Genomic DNA, 24,456 nt, shown 5'->3' on the forward strand with positions numbered 1-24,456 from the left:
TGTTTTACCACTGGAGCGTCATTGGGGAAGGAAGGGCTGGCAGGGCCTGTAGTGTTGGCCAGGCCAGTGGTAGGGTTGTTGGCTGGGTTGGCACTGAATATGGTTGGAGTTGTCTGAAAGGCAAGGATCTGAGGCCATCACCTTCCTCTGGTGTAAATTGTAAAAATGGCCACAAATTCTTCCCTTCCCTGTTTCCGTGTCTTTGGGTGGACCTTCCCTCCTGGATGCTGGGCTTGGACACGTAACCTTCTTTGGCCAACGGAACAGTGGTGAAAGTGTGATGCAAGCAGAGACCTGGAAAGCGTTTGCGTGTTGGGGCTCATTCTGTCTTGTTGCTCCTTGGACTACTGAGGCTGCCTTGTAAAGAAACCCGGGCTCGCCTGCTGGACAAGGAGAGACAAGCGGACCAGTTGTCCCTGTTGACAGACAAGCTTTCCAACTGCCAGACCTGCAAGTAAGACCATCTGAGATCCAGGGGCGCCTGGGTGGCGCAGTCGGTTAAGCGTCCGACTTCAGCCGGGTCACGATCTCGCGGTCCGTGAGTTCGAGCCCCGCGTCGGGCTCTGGGCTGACGGCTCGGGGCCTGGAGCCTGTTTCCGATTCTGTGTCTCCCTCTCTCTCTGCCCCTCCCCCGTTCATGCTCTGTCTCTCTCTGTCCCAAAAATAAATAAACGTTGAAAAAAAAAAAAAAAAAAAGACCATCTGAGATCCTCTAGCCACCGGCTAGTCATGGGGCTCACAGTAGGGATCAGCCGGGCTGGCCCAGGCCAGAGATCGGCCCAACAGTCCCAGAGAATCATGAGCCACATAAGTTTGGGGGTTGTTTGGCAGGTAGCAAGGGCCAACTGACAGAGAAGTTGGTAGCTGGAAATAGGGTAACAAAAATTGTCTTCACGCATTGTCTTCGCGCATTGTCTTCGCGCATTGTCTTCGCGCATTGTCTTCGGGACTAGGTGGCAAGAGGGGTCTGGAGAAGCAGTGAGAGCCCTGCCGTGGAAGGCTGGATCCACGGTCACCCACGGTAGGCAGCGGTGGAACACTGTCCCGTTTTGGAAGACAGGAAATGCACGTGACAGCGTTTGGATTTGGCCGAGGAGACCATCAGGCAGAACATTGGGAACGTCAGCCGGTTGCTCCTGGAGGCGTATGACCAAGTACTGCAAGAAAGGGATCGGACGGAGAATTATTCAGTTTGCAAGTGGCAGTTACAGGGATATAGAGGGCCTGGAATTTGGTGGGTCAGGAAATCACATCATCTCTTGTTTCCTGGGTCCCCAATGTAGAAATGATACGCTAAGTAAAACTAGGCCTGAGAACGAAGATCACATCAAGGAGGGGTCCGTACAGCTGTTGTTAGGGTCTTTGGAAGACTTGCACAGTGGTAGTGGGCCCCTTCAGCTAGACTCAGAAGCTTCTAAGAATCTTGGGTGCACGGACTGACAAAACCAAGTCCCCAAACAGATGTGGGTAGATCTTTAAAAGAGAATGTTTTTTTTTTTTTTTTTACATGTATTTATTTTTGAGAGACAGAGAGCAGGCAGGGGAGGGGCAGAGAGAGAGGGAGATGCAGAATCCCAAGCAGGCTTCAGGCTCCAAGCTGTCACCACAGAGCCGGACGCGGGGCTCGAACCCACAAGCTGTGAGATCACGACCTGAGCCACAGGTGGGTGCGAAACTGACTGAGCCACCCAGGTGCCCTGATGTGGGTAGATCTTAAAGAGAGGCGTGTCTAGGGGCGCCCGGGTGGCTTACTCAGTTAAGCGTCTGACTTTGGCTCAGGTCATGATCTCGCGGTTCATGAGTTCGAGTCCCTCGTCGGGCTCCATGCTGACAGCTCCGAGCCTGGAGCCTGCTTTGGGTTCTGTGTCTCCCTCTGTCTCTGCCCCTCCCCTGCTCATGCTTGCTCTCTCTCGCTCTCTCTCTCAAAAATAAACATTAAAACAATTAGAAACAGGAAAAGAAAAGGATTCTAATAAAGAGCATATGGCCACGTGGGAAAAACCCAGAAGACTTGGCGAGTGTGGTGTCCTGAACGCCAAGGGAAGAGAGGCTCGAGAAAGAAGGGCGTGGCCGAGGGAATGAAATGCTGCTAATAAGTCAGGGAGGCTGAGGGTTGAGAACCTGCTTCAGATTTAGCCACGTGGGCATCACGGGGATTTTGACAAGAGAGGCTTTTGGTGAAGAGACGGAAAACCCCGACTAGAGTCAGTTCGTGAGGGACGGGAAGGGCATGCAGACATGTTGTTTTGCAGACAACAGAGTTGCAGAAATTGTTCTGAAATCTTCCCCGTAAGGGGAAATGGAGAAACAGGGCAGCGTCTTTAGCTGGCTCTGGCATCAGGAGAGGGTTTCATCTTGCAGAGGGGAGAAATGACATGTCTGGGGGTTGCTGGGGGTGGTAATTGAGTAGCTTGTGAAAAGTGATGATGTGGATAAGAGTGAAAGGGAAGGTGGAAGCAGGTGCCAGGGTGGGGGGGGGGCTGGGACATTTTCTCTGTAATAAATGGAGGGAAGGCAGGCCATGGTTTCAGCGAGGGCTTTGGTCAGGGCTTGTAATTCTCTTCCGAAGGCATTCATTACTTGGTGGAAACGGGAAGCAAGCTCTTTAGGAGAGAAGTGGGGAGGAGGTCTTGGGGTTTGCAGAGAGAAGGTAAGATACAAGGTTGTCGTCTAGAGGTGGGGAGAGTACAGACCAGGGAAGGAAACAGAATTGCTAGACGGGTTTTCAGGCACCAGGGAGGCAGCCGGTTGGGCTGAACCAGGGTTGGGGTTTTGCAGAGCAAACTGGGGTGGGAGGGGCAAGGGACTTGGGAGCTGTTGTAATGGTTGAGCCATGGGGGGAGTCTGAGCTGAGCCACGGGGAGCACGGAGTGGAGATGGTGAGAGGGTGGGAGCCTGATGGGCTGCAGGCCCTGTGGGAGCAGGAACTACAGGGCTTGGCGGTGAGCTGGAAAGCTAGGAGGTGGAGGTGGGCAGTGACCGGGTTCAGGTGTGACCCTGAGAGTGAGTGGCTGAGGCAGGGTGGAAGAAGCCATTATCAAGGGGAAGGAGGACTAGTTTCCATTTCTTTTCTGAGTAGGCTTCGCACCCAGTGCGGAGCCCAACGTGGGGCTTGAACTCATGACCCCCAGCTCAAGACCCGAGCTGAGATCAAGAGTTGGATGCGTAATGGACTGGGCCTCCCAGACACCCCATAGTTTCCTTGTACTCAGTGGAAAAGGAGGTTGCAGAGAGGCGAGTCTTGCAGACATATTTCTCTTCTCCTCCTCTGCCTTATTGGGTTTGTCCTCATTTGTGTGGGGCTGATGGTTGGTGGAGGAAATCCTCTTTATGGCCATCTGGCTTATTTCCTGCCTGGACGTATTTTGCTGACTAATATTTGCTGAAACCAATCACAGAGTCCCATTAGAGATTGGCGGATGCACCCTGCTGACATTTATTTACTCCACTCTTTTTATTGCCTCCCATCCCTGGGGGGGGGGGTGCTCTGATTATCAAGGGCACAAGAGGATGGGTGGGTCAGAACTAATTCATTCCCACCGTGAGCGGGTAGCTGGGGACCTCATGATTCTAGTACACAAAGGACAGTGACTGTTGTCATCACCATCACCACATGCTTCTCTTCTGTTCCGGGGCCAGCACTGCGGACATGGCAGGATGAGGTGGCCAAAGAGCAACGTCTTTGTAGGCAGGGGACATAGATTCAAATCCACCTCCCCCAGTTACTAGTGGTGTGGGCGTGGGCAAACGACCCTTCCTGAGGTCCAGATTTTCAGATTTCTTGTTCTTAAAACATAGTGCCCCTCTGTATCGTTTGTGAAATGAGATAATGCAGGTGAAAGGGCATGGAGCAGAACAGTTTAGTAGATAGTAAGGACTTGACATCAATTCCTTCTTTTTCAGAAGACTGAGTCTATCCGTAGATATTGTTGGGTACCTACATCCCTGTGCCGTGTTCAGTAGTAGTGGGTGAGGGATACTCTTTGATGGTAAAAGACTTCCGGCAGCCTTTGGACTGGCCCCACGGGGAGTCCTTTATGGAGTTTTATTGGTGTCTTACCTGGGCAAAGTCTAAACTTGTTGTTCCTGCCTTCGTTGCCCTTCCATCTGTCTAGGCTCTCCCTATTGACCCCTGGTCGCTGATTTAGCTTTATGAGACATAAAAAAAGGGTACTTGGCAGTGGCCTCACCTGGGCAGGAAGTGGGGAGAAGAGGAGGCCAGAGGGAAGGTGAGGGACTTGGGTGTTCTGGAAGCTTTGGTGGGAAATAGATGGGCTGGGACTGAGTCTTATCCAGCACTCCGGTTTCTCAACTCCAAAGGGGAGAGTTATCCTTCTATCTTCCAGGTGATATCTCGGGGAGTGTCTTACTTGATTTTAGACATAGTTTATTCTTTGGCAAAGCTTCTCAGTGGAGTTGTCTAAGCATGGTATGGGCTGCCTTTGGAGGCACCAGCATGATATATGCCACCATATAAGGGGCTCAAAATCAGAAGGAGCAGTCATTTGAGAAGATGCTATTGGGCAAAGGGTCTCAAACCTGAGTGAGCGTTGGAATCATCTGGCAGGCTTGCGGAAGCACAGACTGCCGGGCCCTACCCTCAGAATTCCTAAGTAAGCATGTCTGGGGTAGGGCCAACAGGCTCCTAGGTGATGCTGATATTATACATATGGGGACAATGACAGAGGATATTCAAGCATCAAATGGAGATTATCTTTAAGTTCTTGGTCACCTCTGGAATGCTATGTGCCTATGAGCTTTTGAGGGGAATATTACTGAAATTTGGGTTTTTTCCTGAAACTTTTTCCAGCCTTCCCCATTTCAGTAAATGGCTCTTCACGCAGTTACCTAAGACAGAAACCTTGGCATTGCTTCCAACTTCCCCCTCTGATTCCACTCACCCCCCAGTCCACGAACCCTAGAGATCTCCCCTCCAAGCCATGTCCCAAATCTACCTCTTTGTCTCCACTGTCACTACCTAGCTCAGGCATTCAGCGGATTGTTAATGGGCACCTGTGTCCCCAGGCACTTCCCGGAACTGTGGTTGCGTGCCTACAGCTTCTGTCTGAATTGATTTCACCAGAACAGTCTGATTACCAAGGGCAACAGAAGGTGAGTGGGTCACAGCTAATCCTTTCTCACCATGAGAATAGCTTGGAACATAATGATTCTGGCACACAAAGGATGATCCTCCTCCTCCTCCTCCTCATCGTCATTATCTATCTCCAGGGTGGGCACATGTTTCTGCAAAGGGTCCAATAGTAAATATTTTAGGCTTTGCAGGTTGTATGGTCTCTGTTGTAGCACGGAAGCAGCCAGTCAACCAATGGGCCTGGCTGGTGTCCCAATAAAACTTTATTTACAAAAACATTTGGTGGGCCAGATCTGGCCTTCCCACAGGCCTTACTTTGCCAGCCCCTGTACTGGACTATCACTAAATCTCCTCTCAGGTCCACCTGCCTCCTTCCTTCACCCTCCTCCTATCCTTTCCCTACAAATCAGGCAGGGTGGTCTTTCAAACTGTAAACCAAATTACATCACTCTCTTGCATAAAGCCACCCCATGGCTTTTAGCCCTAGAATAAAATCCAAAGCCCTCTGTGGCCCCTGCCAGCATTTCCAGCCCCTTCTCGAGACATTCTCCATCTTCTTCACTAGGTTCCAGCTGCACTGGCTTTCTTTCCAGTTCCCTGGATACTCCAAGCTCTTTTCCGCAGGAGCGGCTTCACACAGCTTCCTCTTCCTGCCTGGAATGGTCTTTACTGCCTTCTCTGTGTGGCTAGTTATTCTTAGCCTTCACATCTCCTCTTTGGAGGGGACTTCCATGCAGAAATTCTGCCCTCTTCTCCATTTCCAGTAATGCCTATACAAGCACTCTGTTTCCCCATGACTGTCGGCACTCAATTGATCATGTGACTTGCCAGTCCAGCGCTGGGGAGGGGGGGGGTGCTCTCCAGGAGGGCGGGAACTATGCTCCCTCCAGCACTCGGCATACAATAGGTACTTCGTGTCACTGAATGACTGAGGGAGTGGGTACGTAAGGGATTCTTTCCTGGAAGCAAGAGGATACTCTTCATTCTAGGGAGTGTCTGGTGATAGCTGCTGTGTCCCATGTCTTATCCTGAGCCTGGCAAGACAGCAGGGAGCTGTCGAAGATGTTGGGTCTGCACCCAGGAAGACATCCATGTGAATGCTATAAACTGTGGGCAGTACAAGTCCTGGGAGGGAAACGTCAGGGAAGTAAGGGCTGTCTCATGACACAGGGGCTGGGGTCCTGGGAAACAGGTGCCTTTCCTAGACACCCACACAGATACTGACACTGTAATGCATCTTCCGAAGAGCGAGCCCGCTTTCCCAATGGAAGGTCGCAAAGTTCTTAGGGAGGTCGAGAGGGGCTATAAATGTCGCAAGTGTGAATTAGCTACTGTGACACATAGCCACAGTCATATTTTTTCAACTGCAACACAAAAATCAATTTTTTTTTCCAGTTAAGATAAAAAACAAAACAAAACAAACCAAACCAACAGCCCTCAAAGTTAAGCCCTGGACGTCATCACTGACAGGTCACATCGCGCACCTCTCCGCTGCTCCCACTCTAGATGCCTGCTTCTCCTTTGGAGGCTTCAGGCTTTAGGAACCTAAGACAGCTTCCCTGGGGAAGTAGCACTTGAACTTACCAGTGGAGGAGATGGGGGCAGGCATATCAACTAGGAAACAGAATGATCTCTTCCATAAGAAATCCCACTTTGGGGGATGATGAGCCCTCAAGACCTGGCTAGAAAGCAGTGTAAACACTTTATAGAGCTTTTGTGCAGTGATGAGCACATTTGAACCCCAGTCTCACTCGAGAGCTGAATCTCAAGTTCCCAGGAGACAGGCTTGAGTACCTGGGCTGGGAAAAGGGGCCAAGGGCAGTGCCTTATTGGAGAGCAATGCCGGAGGCCCAAGAGGAGAGAGAGGAGCTCACGCAGGAGAATGAGGAGGGCATTTGGAGAAGCTGGAGTGGAACTAGCCTAGTGTTTTAAGGAGAGGGCGGTTTGCTGGGTCAAATCCTACAGAGGTCAAGTAAGATAAGGACAGGAACAAAGCCACTGGAGGGCATTGGTGACTTTGGTGATAGCAAAATTGTCACTGGATGGGGAGTTGGGGGAGAAAGCCAGTGGGGGGAGGTGCCAGCTGAGGAGGCAGAGACGGTGTCTCTGACTGTCATCACCTTGTTTTCCTATGATGTGTCCCTGTTTCTGCAGGGAGCCCTGGACCGGCCATCTGGAGTCTGGGTTCCAGTCCTGTCTGGGCTCCTGGCTGCTCTGATGATGCTAGATGGCCAAGGTCTCTTCCATTTTCTATGCTCCGTTGTTCTAGGGAGGCTGGGAGTGAATGGCATTGTGCAGACGGACCGCTTGTGACATGGTGCAGAGCAAGGATAAACATTTGTTGCCCACAGGAAGCTGTGAGCTGTCACTTCAGGTGGAAGGCCATCTGGGATGAGGGGTCTAGCTCCCAGCACATTATCAGGGCAGGTGGTGGGATGGGAAAAAGGCTTTGCTCCAACAAGCTCCATAATGATTTCAGCACGTGGCAGGTGGCAGGTGCTACGTATCCTGAGATGCACCAGGTGCTCGAGAAGATTCGATCTCCAAGATGACCCACACTGTAGGAGGTGAGGCTTGTCAGGAGTGTCTAAGTTAACTCACAGGTCGGACAAGTCAGGAAAGAGACTCTGAGGACCGAGTGGGAGATCAAGGTTGAGGGTTTGAGGTCTGTGGAGGGAGCAGGTGTGGGATGAGATAGGGCAGTGAGAGGCAGCAGTAAGGAAGAGGGCAGAAAAAAGGCCAGACTTGCTCTGCTCACCCAGACCTCGAAGAGTAGTCTCACTGGGCCAGTCCCTTTTGGGGAGCCCAATGTACTAACATCTCAGCTTACAGAACAGATGAGTGAAGGGCTGGTCTAGAAGCAGGATATTACATGCCCTGTATTACATTTTGATTGTCCATGATTTCCTGAGACCTGGTCAGTTCTAGCAAATGACAACCCACCGTGGCCTTGGAACCTGACTAGCCGATGGGCATCCCAAGGATCCCTGTCAGAGAAGATGCAGAAGAATTCTGAACAAGCCACTGAGAAGAAACTTTTTAGATAAAGCCAGAGGCTAAATATATTTACAAGAGTAAAATCATGTTCTAACCTTTTCGAAGCCAACTGCCATCATGTATATTTAAATAAATATTTAAATTAATGTGTGTAAACCTAGAAGTTCTAGACATAGCCAGTTCTCTTTGGATTATTCTCTTTGCCTTTATAAATAAAGGTGTGTGAGCCTCATAATTTTGGAAGATACCTTAACATTGCCTGAAGACAATGTTTATTCATGAGTACTGTTGCATTTGGGGTAACAGCATATAAAAAGGAGTGATCATTTTGTGAGCTTTCTTTCCAAGCTTTTGTGAGCTTTTTTTCCCATGGCTCACTTTCTTCCAAGGTCTTCCCAATGGTGTGGCTGAAAACCCCTGCTCTCTCTCCTTTAATGCCCCCCTCAAATTTGCTTCCTCGACCAGGCTTGTTCTTTGCTTTCCCCATCACTGCCAGAATAAATCATATCCCTCTCAGGGTGCCTGGGTGACTCAGTCGGTCTAGTGTCTGACTCTTGGTTTCAGCTCAGGTCACGATCTCATGGTATGTGAGTTCGAACCCCACTATCAGTGTGGAGCCTGCCTGGGATTCTCTCTCTCTCTCCCCCCTCTCTCTGCCCCTCCCCCACTCGGTCTCTCTGTCTCTCTCTCAAAATAAATAAATAAACTTAAAAAAAAAGATGCTCCCTCCTTCTCCCTCTGCCCCTCTCCCCCTGTTCATGTGTGCTCTCTCTAAAATAAAATAAAATAAAATAAAATAAAATAAAGTAAAATAAAATAAAATAAAATAAATCATATCCCTCCGTTGTATCTCTGTGTGTCCCCACGTTCTGTCCCGTGTTAGGGAAAATGGCTTGCACGTTGTCCTCTCCGTGAGGCCAGAAGTTCCCTGAGGTCACGGACTTTGCTGTGTTCACCAATGTTAAACTTCCTTGAACATACCAAATGCTCAGGACATATTTAATCACCAAATGAATGATTGAAAGAATGAATATTGGGTTGTCTAGACATTTGCTTTTCCAACCATGAGCTCACACAGGTAAGCACACAAGGCCCCAGGTGTAGACGCCCCGGGGAAGGATCTCTTTGTTAAAATCCACTTTCAATTTCTGTCTCCTTTTTAATAGAGTCACTGCACGATTTACCAGGCCGAATGGAATAAGTCACGATGCGCGCCCATTAGAGAGACATTTCCCTAACATTGTCAGGGAAGGAGGATCCTGGGTTTCAGAAGCCCAGAACGGGGAGGTCTTCTTTTGGTCTCAGCGCAAGATGCTTCTAGAAGCTGTGGCTTTGCTTATCTGGAGCCCCGGGCCTCGTTGGAATAAGTCGGTGGCAAGTTCACCGGTTCTGGGACGACCACTGGGTTTGCCATATAGACATTCGGGAGGACCACGCCCACCTGGAAAACACAGGCGCACAGGAGGGGCACTGGGAGGGGTGCAAGAGGGACCAGGCAGGCGCGCAGGCCTTGAGGCCCTGGGAGACTTCTCTGCTCCTGGGCCGGAAGGGGAAGCATGGCGACCCTGTGGTCTCCGCCCCCTTCCGGGCGTCTTCCCTCCCACCCAGGAACCTCGGGACTCACGTTGTGCTGACAGCAGACCAGTTGGCAGCCCAGGTGGGAAGATGCGCAGGCAACGCCGAACTCGAGGAGACAGAAAATGAGCAGCACTCCCGAAATCGCCACTCCGGGGGTCTGGAACCAGAGCGGGTGGAGGTCAGGAGTGCTGGCCGGGGCGTTCCAAATGTGGCTCTGCCGTAGACTGTCCCTGTGGCTTGGAGGAAGGCCCCTAACCTCGTCTCAGCCTTGTGGGGACAACGTCTCACCAGGCTCGTGTGAGGGTCAAGGGTGTGTGGACGAGACCTGGTCCTTTGACACTGCCAGGGCTCCTCTAGAGGGAAGGGTGGTCAGCCTTCAGGAAAACACCTGGATCACGTGAGCGGGGAGGGAGAGGAGGGGCCGCTGCGCAGACGCAGAGACAGTGTCTACGCGGGCCCCTCTGTAGCTGCACTCACTCACCAATCCGGCAGCCACGAGCCCTGTAGCCACGAGTCCCGTGTGGCTGCTGAGCACTTGGGATGTGGCTGGTCCCAAAGTGACAGGTGCTCTAAGTGCAGAATACACCCAGGATTTCAAAGACCGAGTAGCCCAAATGCAAAATAGCAAATTAATATATATATATTCATTTTGCACGGATTACATGTTGAAATGACATTTGGGATATATTGGGTTAAATAAAACATATTATTAAGATATTTTCACTTGTTTCGTTTTCTTCTTCTTTTTTCTTTTTTGGTTTTTTTTTTTTTTAATTTTTTTTTAACGTTTATTTATTTTTGAGACAGAGAGAGACAGAGCATGAACAGGGGAGGAGCAGAGAGAGAGGGAGACACAGAATCTGAAACAGGCTCCAGGCTCTGAGCTGTCAGCACAGAGCCCGACGTGGGGCTCGAACTCACGGACCGTGAGATCATGACCTGAGCCAAAGTCGGACGATTAACCGACCAAGCCACCCAGGTGCCACCTTCTTCTTTTTTCTTAAGGCGGCAACTAAAACATTTAAAATCACACACACAGCTCACATTATATTTCTACTGGGCAGCCCTGTTCCATAGCACAGGTTGGTCCGTGGGCCAAATTACGATCCATGGGCCAACTCCTGGAAGCTGCCTACTTTTGTAAGTAAAGTTTTATCGGAACACAGCCATGCTCATTGCTTATGGATTTTCTGTGGCTGCTTTCCCACTACAGGGCAGGGCTGAGTACCTGCCATGGAAACCAAATGGCTGGGACGCCTGGGTGGCTCAGTCGGTTTTAAGCATCTGACTCTCGATTTTGGCTCAGGTCATGATCTCATGGTCTTGAGATCGAGCCCCACGTTGGGCCCTGTGCTGACAGCTGGAGCCTGCTTGGGTCTCCCTCTTTCAACAAGCAAACAAACATTAAAAAAAAAAAAAAAGAAAAAAAAAAGAAACCAGATGGCTTGCAAAGCCTTAAGTATTTATTCTCTGGCCTTTCACAGAAAACCTTTGCTGACCCCTTGTCCATAGTCATGGGCAGCAAGGTGAGAACGTGAGCAAGGATTCAGGTAGAGGCACGTGTGTGTTCTTGTCACATTTAATTCTCCTCACATTGTCATAAGGTAGATTACTCTGTTGTAAAGGCAGAAACTAAGACTGAGAAAAGTCACGTGCTTAAAGTAACACAACAGTAAAGCGACATGTCGGGGACTTTAAACATTCTTCTGATTCTTGATGGTACTTCCTTCTGCTGTAGTGCTGTGTGAAGAAGCTTGGTGTTCGGGCCTTCTAACAATTTTCTAAATGTAGCCGATTCTGAGCCTGTGGGGGGATGTTGGCTCAGAAAGGTACTCACCACACCCCAGGTGTCATAGTAGGGATAAGAGTCAGGGCGGGCATAGATGGGAGAGAGACTCATATCCATGATGAAGAGTGTGATTCCAACCACAGAACAGATTGCACTGACAATGTTCAAGGCCAAACTGCCATTCAGCTGAAGAAGACACAGAGGGTCAGGGTGGGAGAGGAAAATCATTGTAGCTGGGATGAACAGAGACTCGAGCTTCTTAATATGAATCCCTGGAACCTCAGTTCTGTAGCAAGTAAAGTGATGCTCTGTGCAAAAAAGTGTGTGCGTAAGTTAGATTTGAGAAAAGCTGGGCTGAACAAAGTGAAACAGGCCTTTGCTGTAGGACTTCTCAGAGCCTTTAATGAGGATCACGGATCTTGCGGGGAGGGGACTACTCAATCGCGGTTTCCCCGAGTTTACCTACCCATCTCCGACTTGCTTATCCCACTGGGGATAGGAAGGAAGCTCCACCCGGTGTCTTGGGATGCGACAGGCTCTGATGTCCCATGATTCTGGGCCATGTGCAGAAAGACATGCCCAGATCTCATGAGGCACAGGGACCTGGCCATCCTGAGGCCCCTCACCCTAGACAACCTGCCGCGAGGGGAACGAAGGCGCTTTCTCGGCCCATTGTTAGGGGACCTCAGAGTCTTGTTCATGGGATTGGCAGAGACCGCTTGGCGGGATTCCTGAGGGAAGCAGGTGGTTCGGCCTCCCCTGGCTTCCCTGCAGAAATGGCCAGAGGCCCGCTCTGTGTGCCACGGCCACTGGCAGTGCCCGCTCTGTTGCAGGGGAGCGTGGGCCCCCGGGACTTTTGTGCCCCCTCCGGCACGAGCCTCTGAGGGACGGATGCTGTTCTGTCTCTGCCTCCACACCCTGATGCCTTCACTCAGGGCTGTGTTGTCCTTCCTTCCCTTGAACCCTCTGGACTCCTTCCTGCCATGACTCTGGCCAGGTTCACGTGGTCCTGCCTGTGAGTATGAGTGAGCACATGTGACAGCGTCTGTGTCTGGTTAGAAGTAAGCACAAGGAGGGGTGTCTGGGTGGCTCAGGCGGTTGAGTGTCTGACGTTTGGTTTCGGCTCAGGTCATGACCTCACAGATGGAGCCCCACATCGGGCTCTGTGCTGGCAGTGTGGAGCCTGCTTGGGATCCTCTCTCTCTCTCTCCCTCTCTCTCTGCCCCTCCTCCCCCCACACACTCTCTCTCTCAAACTATGTAAATAAACTTAAAAATAAAAAGCCTTATAAAAGGAAGTAAGTGCAAGGATGAGGGGGGATTGTGCGCTAACCTTTCCCCACCGTGTGTGTCTCCCATAGGTCCCGCTGGGAGAGCCCGGGTCAGGAGGTGACTTACCAGGTAAGAGGATTTTGGCTGATTTTCGGCTGACACTGAGAGGGATCCTGAAATGATGAACTGGCACAGAAGAGTGGGGGTTTAGAAAGAGGTCAGAGGTTAGGGCCCCATCTCCAGGTTTCCATGATTCTGGTCACACGTATTCTCTCATGCACACTAGGTTCCTCTGCTGGGACCTCCAACTCAACAGGGGGAAAGGAAGGAAGGATGTGAAGGAAGGGCGGAAGGAAGGAAGGAAGGGAAGAAGGAGGGAAGGAAAGAAAGGAAGTAGAAGGAAGGGAAGAAAGAGGGAGGGAGGGAGGGAGGGAGGGAGGAAGGTAGGGAAGAAAGAGGGAGGGAGGGAGGAAGAGGAAGAAAGAAAGAAAGAAAGAAAGAAAGAAAGAAAGAAAAGGAAACAGAAAAGGAAAGGAAAGGAAGGGAAGGGAAGGGAAGGGAAGGGAAAGAAGAGAAAGAGGGGAGGGAGGGAGAGAGACAGGGAGGGTAAAAGGAAGGAAGAGCAAGCTCTCTTGTACCATATGACAAGGCAGCAAAGTGAGATAAATACAGATTCTAGGACTGAGCTGACCTGGTTTTTCAGTTCTGGCTTGAAACTCATGTGATGTGGGTAAGTGATTAATTTCTTGAGGTCTTTGTTTCCTCACACGAACAGCGGGAAAAACTACCCGTCCCCCTAAGGGTGACCGCCAGGAGCTGATCCATGCCTTGCGTGGGTCATCTGGCGTTCATTATCTTCCACGCAGTGGAGCTTGCACATAGGAGATGTGCAGCAAGTATCATTCCTTTCCTTGTCTTTTATTTGCCCACAGGCACATCTTGTTGGTTTGCCATCCTTCCCTTGGGATTCGTTAGGCACGGGGGCTTTGGAGGGAAGGAGGAAGGTCACCAGCATCTTCACTGCTTTGAGCTAGAAGCCCAGCGTCACCTGGGTGAGGACTCGAAAGGTAGCGTCGCACCTCCAAGATGCTCCACCTCAAATATGAAGACAGGGAGGTGGGTTGTGTGCCTTTATTTCGACACTGGTATTCTGCAGGCGCGGTAGACGGTGGGCTTACTCACTGTCATGAGCCCAGTGTGGTGGCAACGGTGGTCTGAGAGGGCATCGGCTGTGGTTGAACAACAGCTTCGCCGAGCACTCACTGCGTGGGGTGCTCTTCAAACCTTGCCTTATTTAACTGCACGGTGGCCCATCCAGAACTATTATTATTCTCCTGTTACAGATGGGCAGGCTGAGGCTTGTGGAGTTTAAATAACTGACCCGAGACCATCCAGCAGATGGCTGGTCCAAATAGTTGAATCCAGACCCCATGTCCTTCGCCTTTACCACACAGACCCTCCCACCACTCAGGGTAGATGCGTGTACCTTGGGGTGGAAATGGTTTTACAATGAAAAGTTACTCTAGCTTCCTACGCCTTTTAAACGGAGTGTGATTTTTCCTATACGTGGAAAAATAAATCTCAGTCTTACAACCTTCTGTTATGGAGACTTGATGGGAAGGGAAGAGAACAAGAGGCTGGCCTTCTGCGGGCCTTGCTGGTCCTTTTAAGGTGCCAGAGGAAATGGGCCTTTGTTATGGGAGAGGACATTAGTGATCTTTAGGAAATACATAGTCCTGGACAAGGTAACCAAGAACAAAACTGCTTTGCAGATAAAAGGAGGGGAGCAGTCAAGAGAGTTTAGCAACCTGGCAGAAGGGGAGATGCCAGGGCAATTGCCAGGCACTTAAGATTATTCAATAGCTTTTTTTTTCTCCTCCCCTCCCCCATGGTCTTCTGTTAAGTTTCTCAAGATCCACATGAGAGTGAAAACATATGGTATCTGTCTTTCTCTGTATGACTTCATTTAGCATAACACTCCAGTTCCATCCACGTTGCTACAAAGGGCCAGATTTCATTCTTTCTCATTGCCACGTAGTATTCCATTGTGTATATAAAAACCACAATTTCTTTATCCATTCATCAGTTGATGGACATTGAGGCTCTTTCCACAATTTGGTTACAGTTGAAAGTGCTGCTACAAACATTGGGGTACAAGTGCCCCTATGCATCAGCACTCCTGTATCCCTTGGCTAAAGTTAGAGAGGGAGAGAGCCAAACCATAAGAGACTCTTAAAAACTGAGAATAAACTGGGGGTTGATGGGGGGTGGGAGGGAGGGGAGGGTGGGTGATGGGCATTGAGGAGGGCACCTGTTGGGATGAACACTGGGTGTTGTATGGAAACCAGTTTGACAATAAATTTCATATATAAAAAAAAGATGATTCAATAACATCCAATGCTTAAGAGCAAGCCATTCTTTGGCTGTGATGTCAGCCTCTCCACTGCCCCAAACTCCATTAAAATTGGTTGTACAGACACAGGGCTTGGGGGGGAGGAACAGGGGCTGAGTTCCAAGTCTGGGTCCATGCAAAGCAGAGAGAGGACTTCAGCCTCAAGAAATGAGACCCAGATGGAAACAAAACAGAGCAGGTGCTCACAGAAAGATGCTCCCAAGAACATAAGCCCTACCATGTTGCAGGCGTTGTAGGGGGATTATGGTAGATGATAACACTAGGCTATTTTATTTAAATCTCATGGGATAAGAAGGACTTTGGTTAATTATCTAAGGTTACTTGGGAATCCTGCTATTTATGAGAAAAGTTGCATCTGAATCATAGATAGGTGTGTGAGTCCAGAGACGGCAGGCTGTGTAACAGCAGAGAGAAAAAGGAGGTGGGAGGGAGGACGGGGAGAAGGGAGGTGTGTGTGTGTGTGTGTGTGTGTGTAGCTAAGAGGACACTAGAGAGAATGCAAAAGAATCAAAAAGGCAGTAAAGTGGAGAAGATAAAGGGCTTGTAGTTCTTAACTTTTATGGAGTCATAGATCACCCTGAGAATCTGATGAAAGCTATAGACCTTTCCAGGAAAAAAAAAGTACACACTCGCATATCAAATATTTTGCCACAACGGGGACTCTGAAGCCCATCCGTGCACCTAGGTTGCGTCCCCATTGCTTAATGACCGTTCTGTGGCTGGGTAGCCACTCTCAAACATGGGTGGAAATGTCTTTTCTCCTGGAGCTCAGGGCTGGGGGCCTAAGTTGAGCAACACTCGAGGGCTATTACCAATACATTTTTTACACATGGGCATTGTTGTGTGAATTGGAAAAAGGTGCCAGCCCTGGGTTGATGAATAAGAAGAAAATTCGCTGACCCATGGCATGAGCCAATTAGAAAAGGTGCCCACTCCAGGTGAACGGCGTCCTATAGGGCTGTCACTTGGTGTTATGGCTGAATCGTGTCCCCTCAAAATTCACCTATTGAAGTCCTAACCCCCCCAGTACCGCAGAATGTGACTATCTTTGGAGAGGGGACCTTTAAAGAGGTGACTAAGTTTCAGTGAGATCACTAGGGTGGCCCTAGTCCAATGTGACTGGTGTTCTTATGTGAGGAGGGGATTAGGGCACAGACACACTGAGGCCGCGTGAAGACACGGGGAGAAGGCGGCCATCTGCACGCCAAGGAGAGAGGCCTCAGAACAACCTTGCAGACGTCTCGATCTTGGCCTTCCAGCTTCCAGAACTGTGAGGTAACGCATTTCTGTTGTGGAAGCCACCTGGTCTGTGCCCATTGGTCACAGCAACCCGACCAACCGACATGCTTGGTAGGCGAGGCCTGAGCCAGATTCGCGCCCTGCTGGCTCCCTTGGCTGGGAAGCTGCCGCAGAGTGTAAGCCACACAGCTTGACAAGGTGGCCCCGGGTGTGCTGGCACTTTCCGGGAGCTCATTTGCGGGGTGACCTCACGTTACTTACCCAGACGCCTCCCCAGAAGGGAAAGCCTCCGTAGAACGAGATCGCTGTGTAGTGCCCTGAGAGGACGGTGGCCATGATGGAGCCAAGGCCCACGTGGATCAGGCCAATCAGGATCTGGATGGCCTGTCAGGAGAGCCACAAGCTGAAGCCCTCGTTTCTGAGGCTGGATCCTGCCTTCCCTTTGTGCCTCCTTTTTATTTTCATAAATCGTTTGTTTTCCTGGTCTAACAAGTAATATAAACAATATAAAAATGAAATGAAAACTTCCCACAATTACCCTCCGCTCAGGGGAAACACCCCACTTACGTTTTGGTATCTAGCCTCCCGTGATTCGTTTCAAATATATATTCCGAGAACACAAAATGGCTCTGTACATTTAACATCTTATCGTGGACACATCCCCATGGCAGTAAGCGTTCTTCAAACTATTTTTTAAAAGGCTGCCTGATTCCATCTTGGGATGTTTTGGGGAGTAGTTGGAACAGAGATACTGAACAGGTAAGATTGTTCCTCCTTTTTCCCTGTTATAAATAATACTATCATGAACATCCTTGTAGATAAGTCTTTGTGTTCATCTCTTATTTCTTTAGGATGTTTTTAGGGATTGAATTGTGTCCGTCTCTCCCTCACCAAATTAATATATTAGAATTCTAACCCCCAGGACCCGAGAATGTGACCTCATCTGGAATTAGGGTGGTTGTGGATGTAATTAGGTAATCCGATGTATACTGGAGTAGGGTGGGCGCGTGATCCTACGTGACTGGGGTCCTTTTCGAAAGACAGATACGAAGAGACACGCAAGCACACAGGAGAATTCCATGTGTGCCAAGATCGGCACTGTGCTTCCGCAAGCCAAGGAACTACCAGGAGCTGGGAGAGAGGCTGGGAGAGACCTTCCCCTGGTGCCTTCACAGGGAGCATGACCCTGGGGACAACTTGATCGTGAACTTTTGGCTTCCGCAACCGTGAGACAGCTTCTGTTGTTCAAAGCCACCCAGTTTGTGGTACTCTGTTACGGGAGCCCTAGGAAACTAATATAGATATATTCCTGCACAAGTGGTATTTGGACATATACATAGATATATTAGGTATGTATATGTCTCTGTGTATACACTACAAATATGGCGGCACACACAAATATATTATTTCCTCAAATTTGTACACATGGTAACAGACTATACACAGACTATTTTTTCTTTCCTTCAAGGATGTATCCTGGGCTAGGTCCATCTCATTACGCAAAAGCCTTCCTCGTTCTTTTTTATAGCTGTAGCATTCTTTGAATAATACATCGATTTAACCGGTATATATTGATGGATATTTTGGCTCTTCCCATTCTGTTGTCCACACAAACCGTGCTGCAGTTAATAAGCTCATCCACATCGCAGTTCTTGCGTGCACGGGCGCATCTGCAGGACAGTCTCAGAAATGGAATTATCGGGTATTTGGTAAATTTGGAGGCTACAAATTGCCCTCCACACAGGCTGAATCGACTGACCCTCGCATTAGGCCCTGAGCTCAGGCTGCCTGGGTCGGAATCCGTGGTTGTCATCTTTTAGCTGTGCAATGAAATGTGCCCCTGCTGGTCCTGCCCAGGATGGCCTTGCAGGGGGAAAATCGTTGTGAAGTGCTATTTTGTTGGCTGTCTAACCTGATTTTTCCTCCCCTAACGGCCAAAGATTCCATTCGAGAAAGCTGGGTTTAGGCTCCACCTAGTGGCTTGATACACCCACTTTCTTCCAGAGGCCACGTGGATCGACATGTACTCTTGCAACAGGACCAACATTCCAGTTTACCACTTTTTTGATGCTTTGCTTCCTCTTTCTTAAAATGCCTAGAGCAGAAATTACAAGGCCCCACACTGAGACCCTGGTGATGTCGCACAGCTGAGATTTCTAGTAGATCTGGGTTTGGCAAGGCCGGATCAGCTCCTACCCCTCCTCCTGGATTTGAAGTTTCCGTATTTCCAAGCCTCCCACTTTGTCCGACTCCAGCCAGGGACCCCCGGCCTGCAGAGTGAAATGTCACTTACCCCTAAGACTTTGCCCTCTTTCCAGGCTCTCTGGGCAGGTTGCTCAGTTACAGATGACTTCAAACCAGGGGGGTTCACAGGAATGAGGTGGGCTTGGGGCTGGTTGCTGGGATACGGGGGCACCTGACACATGCCTCCTTGGATCTCAGGATACCCGTTGGGGGGTGCCACCACAAACATGGAATTGGCCATGGGTCCTGCTGAAGCCATCAGGTTCCTGCTGCTAAAGAAATGTGATAAATATAAATGTGATAGGGGCGCCCGGGTGGCTCAGTCGGTTAAGCGTCCGACTTCGGCTCAGGTCATGATCTCGTGGTCTGTGAATTTGAGCTCCACATCTACCCCTGCGTTGGGATTCTCTCTCTCTCCCCCCCCTCTCTGCTCCTCCCCCATTTGTGCATGCATGTGCTCTCTCTCTCTCAAAATAATAAACTTAAAAAGAATACATGTGATAGACTCGTCTTTTTAAAAAATTAAAAAAGATGTTTATTTATTTTTGAGCGAGAGAGAGAGAGAGAGACAGAGTGCAAGTGGAGGAGAGGCAGAGAAAGAGGGAGACACACAGAAGCCGAAGCAGGCTCCAGGCTCTGAGCTGTCAGCACAGAGCCTGTTGCGGGGTATGGGGGCTCAAACCCCCGAGCCATGAGATCATGACCTGAGCCGAAGTCGGAGGCTTACCCGACTGGGCCACCCTGGCGCCCCTAGACTCATCTTTCACATAAGCACTAATGTTTGCATTAAAAAAGGACTTTTGCCTCCAATAGCTCATTTGAACATCTTAATCACTGATGAATGTATTAATCCTGCTTTAAAGATAATATCAGGTACCAGTTACGGGGCTCTTATATAAATGGCCAGGCAGTCAGCGCTTTCCAAACACATTTCCTTTTATCCTTAAAACACCAGACCAGCTTTATAGGTGAGAAAACTAAGGCTCGAAGGAGCTAAATGCTGCCAGAAGGCGAGAGCTGTGTTTTTCTCGCTTTCGAATCTCTTATAAAGCTTAGCATGGAGTAATACCGTCTGATTACAAAACTTTAGAGGTGGAAAGTCTCTTGGAGAACACTGAGTCCAATTCTCTCAATTTCTGGAAAAGGATACTGAGGCTGAGAGAGTGGACATGAATTCCCCAAGGTCCCAGTCACATAAATATTGGTTAAATGGAGAGCATCCTCCTCAGAGGAAGCCCTGTTGTTAGTGCAGTGTCTATTCATTGCATGTCCCATGCTGCTCAGTTTTCTGGGCCACTTACAAATTCTGGTCTGGTTTTTAAAATTCCTTTAATTTTTTCGGAGCAGACACCCCCTCCCCAAATGTTTGTGCAATAAACCCTGCTTCATGCTCCACCCCACACCCAGATTCATCGTGTCTTGTTTGGCAGAAAGATCTTATCACCATCCCTCCATTAGCCATAAAAGCCATTGGACGACACATACTCACTTTGCTCTGCTGGCGGCTAAGTCTCTCTTGCTCCTGTTCCCAACTCTTTGCTGTAGGCAACCTGATTTCCCGAGAGAATGAACACACGAGGCTCGGTTGGGTGATAATGTTTAGAAAGATCGAAAGTCCCTTTCAATTTTCTCCCAGGTGCTGGCCAGGTCACCAGCTGCTTAGAGCTCAGCCCCCCTGCCCCCGGTGTTTGCTTCCGGTTTCGGTCAAGGAGCCAATTAAATGCAATTCAACTGGCCAAGTGTTTACATGGTATCTGTGCGGAGAAGAAAGGGTTGTTTTTGGTGCTGTGGGAAACACAGAGCGAGCTGGGCACTCAGGGATCATGTACATGGCTGTACCACAAGACAGAATGACATAGATGCTACAGTTAATTACAGTTGGAGAAATAAGAGTCCCCAAAGGAGAACAGAGGAGAAACTCATTTACTGGACTTGAAAGCAGGGAAGACTCCAAACAGAAGGTGGAATTTTGAAATCGATAAATGGCATGAGAGAAGGGGAGTCACAGCATGTGAAATGAGGATGGCAATGAACTTCAGTCTATTTTCATCTAAGCCAGAGCCTACAGGAAATCAGAAAACACCTGGGGTATATCCATGATGCACATCGTGTGACTTGCATGAAATGTAAATGTACAAGAATTGCTGTACTAGGCAATGAGTATCTTGATGGAATAGTTAGTTCATCGTGTTCACCTTTGTCTTCCTACTGGCATATAATAGGGACTCAGCAAATGCTTATTGAATGAACAAATGAACAAATGAGGTCGATGAGATGGCTGGAACTTTGTAAAATGGTCAACAGAAAGGCCGCTATTGCAGACAGGGAGCATGGAGGGCAAAGGCATGGAAGAGAGGGGTGGAGGACAGATTCTGGGGGTGGCTGAGAGTGGCAGAAACATTTTGTGGGAGAAAGGACATTGAAAGTCGTGCGGATGAAAAGGTAGACAGAGCGAAACTTCATGTCTTTACCCATTTTTCTATCAGATTTCTGGACCCTTGTCCTTCTGTGTTTAAGAGTCCTTTATAGGGGCACCTGGGTGGCTCAGTCAGTTGAGCATCTGACTTCGGCGTGGGTTGTGATCTCACGGTTCGTGAGCTCGAGCCCCATATTGGGCCTGCTGCTGTCATTGCAGAGCCTGCTTCGGATCCTCTGTCCCCCTCTCACTGCCCCTCCCCTGCTTGAGCTTTGTTCAAAAATAAATAAAACATTAAAAAAAAGAGTCCTGTATATATTTCAGGATATTAACACTTCATCTGGGATATCTTTACTCCAAATTTGACTACTATCTTTTGATTTTTATGGTGGCTTTTAATTATGTACACTTAAAAAATTTCCGTAGCGGCACATGAAAAAATGCTCAATGTCACTCCTCATCAGGGAAATACAAATCAAAACCACACTGAAATATCACCTCACGCCAGTCAGAGTGGCTAAAATGAACAAATCAGGAGACTATAGATGCTGGCGAGGATGTGGAGAAACGGGAACCCTCTTGCACTGTTGGTGGGAATGCAAACTGGTGCAGCCGCTCTGGAAAACAGTGTGGAGGTTCCTCAAAAAATTAAGAATAGATCTACCCTATGACCCAGCAATAGCACTGCTAGGAATTTACCCAAGGGATACAGGAGTGCTGATGCATAGGGGCACTTGTACCCCAATGTTTATAGCAGCACTCTCAACAATAGCCAAATTATGGAAAGAGCCTCAATGTCCATCAACTGACGAATGGATAAAGAAATTGTGGTTTATATACACAATGGAATACTACATGGCAATGAGAAAGAATGAAATCTGGTCCTTGGTAGCAACGTGGATGGAACTGGAGAGTGTTATGCTAAGTGAAATAAGTCATACAGAGAAAGACAGATACCATATGGTTTCACTCTTATGTGGATCCTGAGAAACTTAACAGAAGACCATGGGAGAGGGGAAGGAAAAAAAAACTAAGAGAGGGAGGGAGCTAAACCATAAGAGACTCTTAAAAACTGAAAATAAACTGAGGGTTGATGGGGAGTGGGAGGGAGGGGGTGTGGGTGATGGGTACTGAGGAGGGCACCTGTTGGGATGAGCACTGGGTGTTGTATGGAAATCAATTTGACAATAAATTTCATATTAAATAAAAAAAAAGTCTGTAGTGGCACACCTGGGTGGCTCAGTTGGTTAAGCATCCGACTTTGGCTCAGGTCATGATCTCATGGTTCTTGAGTTTGGGTCCCACATCAGGCTGTGGGTTGAAAGGGCAGAGCCTGTTTCAGGTCCTCTGTCTCCCAATCTCTGCCCCTCCCCAGCTGACACTCTCTCTCCCTCTTTCAAAATAAATAAACATTAAAAACAACTTAAAAATTTTCTGTAGTAAAATTTATCAATCTTTTGCTACTGCTATAGACTGTATCCCCACTCAGCCCCGCAATTCGTATGTTGAAATATAATTCCTCATGCAATGGTGTTTGGAGATGGGGCCTTTGAGGATGATTGGGGAGGAGCCCTCATGAATGGGATTAGTACTTCCTGTCCTTGTCATGTATGGGATTAGTACCTTTATAATCTCAGAGAAATCACTAGCCCTTTCTGCCATGTGAAGACATAGTGAGATGACCATCTGTGAACCAGGAAGTGGGTTCTCCCAAACACTAAATCTACAGATGCCTTAATCTTGGACTTTCCAGGCTCCAGAACCATGAGAAATAAATGTTTACTGTTTAAGCCACCCAGTCTATGGTATTTTTGTTACAGCATCCCAAACAGAACAAGACAACTACCTATGGAGTTTAAGTCTTTGTTAGAAAGCCTTTCTTGGGGCTCCTGGGTGGCTCAGTTGGCTAGGCATCTGACTCTTGGTTTTGGTTCTTGTCATGATCTCACTTTTTGTGGGTTCGAGCCCCGCGTTGGGCTCTGTGTTAACAGTGAGGAGCCTGCTTGGGATTCTCTCTCTTTCTCTCTCTCTCCCTCTGCCCCTCCCCCGCTTGCAATCACACACTCTCTCTCAAAATGGATAAACTTAAAAAAAAAAAAAGAAAGAAAGCCTTCCCAAGACTAAGATTAAATGGGAATCCACTTGTATTTTCTTCTAGAACTGGTATGGTTTAATTGAAAACAACAACAACAACAACAATTCATAAATAATCCAAATAGGCTTTATTTTCCCCTCAGACAGTTTAGTATTTGGTGTCAATGTGCCTTTTTCCTACCATAGTGCTTCCTTCCCCCAAACTGTTAATTTTTTTTTTTTTATGAATAATGCAGTATGTGATTTAGCTTTTTACATTTTCATTCCTAATACATGTAAAGTTTTGCTTCTGTGTAGTGTGAGGTATGGATGTGATTTTATATTTTCCCCAAAGGCTACCTTGTTGTCCCAATACCATTTATTAGACAGTCTATCTTTACTCTGGGGATGTGAAATGCCAACCTTGTCACATGTTAAATTTCTGTGTGTATTTGGACCTAATTCTGGCCTTTCTCTTCTATTCCACTGGTCCGTTTATCTATACATGTGTTAGTTCAAGCATTGTTTTAATTATAAGCTTCATAGTAGGTTTTAATATCTGACCGGGCTAGTTTCCCCCCATAGTATTTTCTTTCTCATTATTTTTCTGGCTATTTTCTATGGTTTGTTTTTTCTTTTTTTTTCATGTGAACTTTAGTACTAATTTGTGTACTTCCATAAAATAGCTCGACAGCTTTTTGTAAAGAGGTATGACACGAACCAATCCATATTGAACGAAGTACTAAGAGGCATATGAATAGGAACATGTCAGTGACTAAGCCTCAGTTTTTGGGGACCAGGCTTAACCAGGCACTGGAGAAGACAGAATTGCCCACCTTTTTATTGAGTTTGTAGAAATAGCACCAACTTCCTGGAAGGAACTGGAGACATACAGGAGAGAGGATTGTTGTTCAAACCTATGGCAGCAAATGCTACTGATGTCCCATCCACATCCCATTCTGGATATGGCCCATTCTGGAAGTCATCTTCAGACTGTTCCCATACCAACAGGTAATTCCTGCGTCTCTTCCTGAGGATGCTTGAGAGGGAAGGCTGAAGGTGCTGGGAAGTTAACAACCCAGGACTTTTTCTTAACAAAGGAAAGGTGGGTATTGGTGGATAATTACTCTGGCTTTTTGACCCCCAGAGGGAAAATCCTGAAATGTATTTCATTTGTCTTTTAGAGAGTCCTCAGAAAGACTGACCCCTACTTCCCTGTACCAGTAACGCACTTATGAATGCATACTTCCCTGACTTCTCTATCTTCCTATATCATTTTTCTGTTATCTCACAGTAAGTCCTGAGATCACCTCCTGAATAAACTGCTAACATCCAAATCCTTAT

The 24,456-nt window shown here is 48.3% G+C and overlaps 1 protein-coding gene across 1 annotated transcript; it reads right to left on the bottom strand.

Moving 5' to 3' along the window:
* Nucleotides 1–9,200: 9,200 nt before the first annotated feature.
* LOC125932875 (membrane-spanning 4-domains subfamily A member 8-like) lies at nt 9,201–19,021 on the bottom strand. Its single transcript, XM_049645577.1, has 6 exons — nt 18,673–19,021; nt 16,641–16,763; nt 12,854–12,913; nt 11,505–11,642; nt 9,714–9,824; nt 9,201–9,530 (listed from the first exon to the last, which is right to left on the bottom strand). The coding sequence occupies exons 1-6, from the start codon at nt 18,880–18,882 to the stop codon at nt 9,426–9,428; spliced, it is 747 nt and encodes a 248-aa protein (XP_049501534.1). The 5' UTR covers nt 18,883–19,021; the 3' UTR covers nt 9,201–9,425.
* Between the last annotated feature and the right edge of the window lie 5,435 nt (nt 19,022–24,456).

The sequence above is a fragment of the Panthera uncia genome, chromosome D1 (assembly GCF_023721935.1).
Source record: "Panthera uncia isolate 11264 chromosome D1, Puncia_PCG_1.0, whole genome shotgun sequence".
NCBI classification, from domain to species: Eukaryota; Metazoa; Chordata; class Mammalia; order Carnivora; family Felidae; genus Panthera; species Panthera uncia.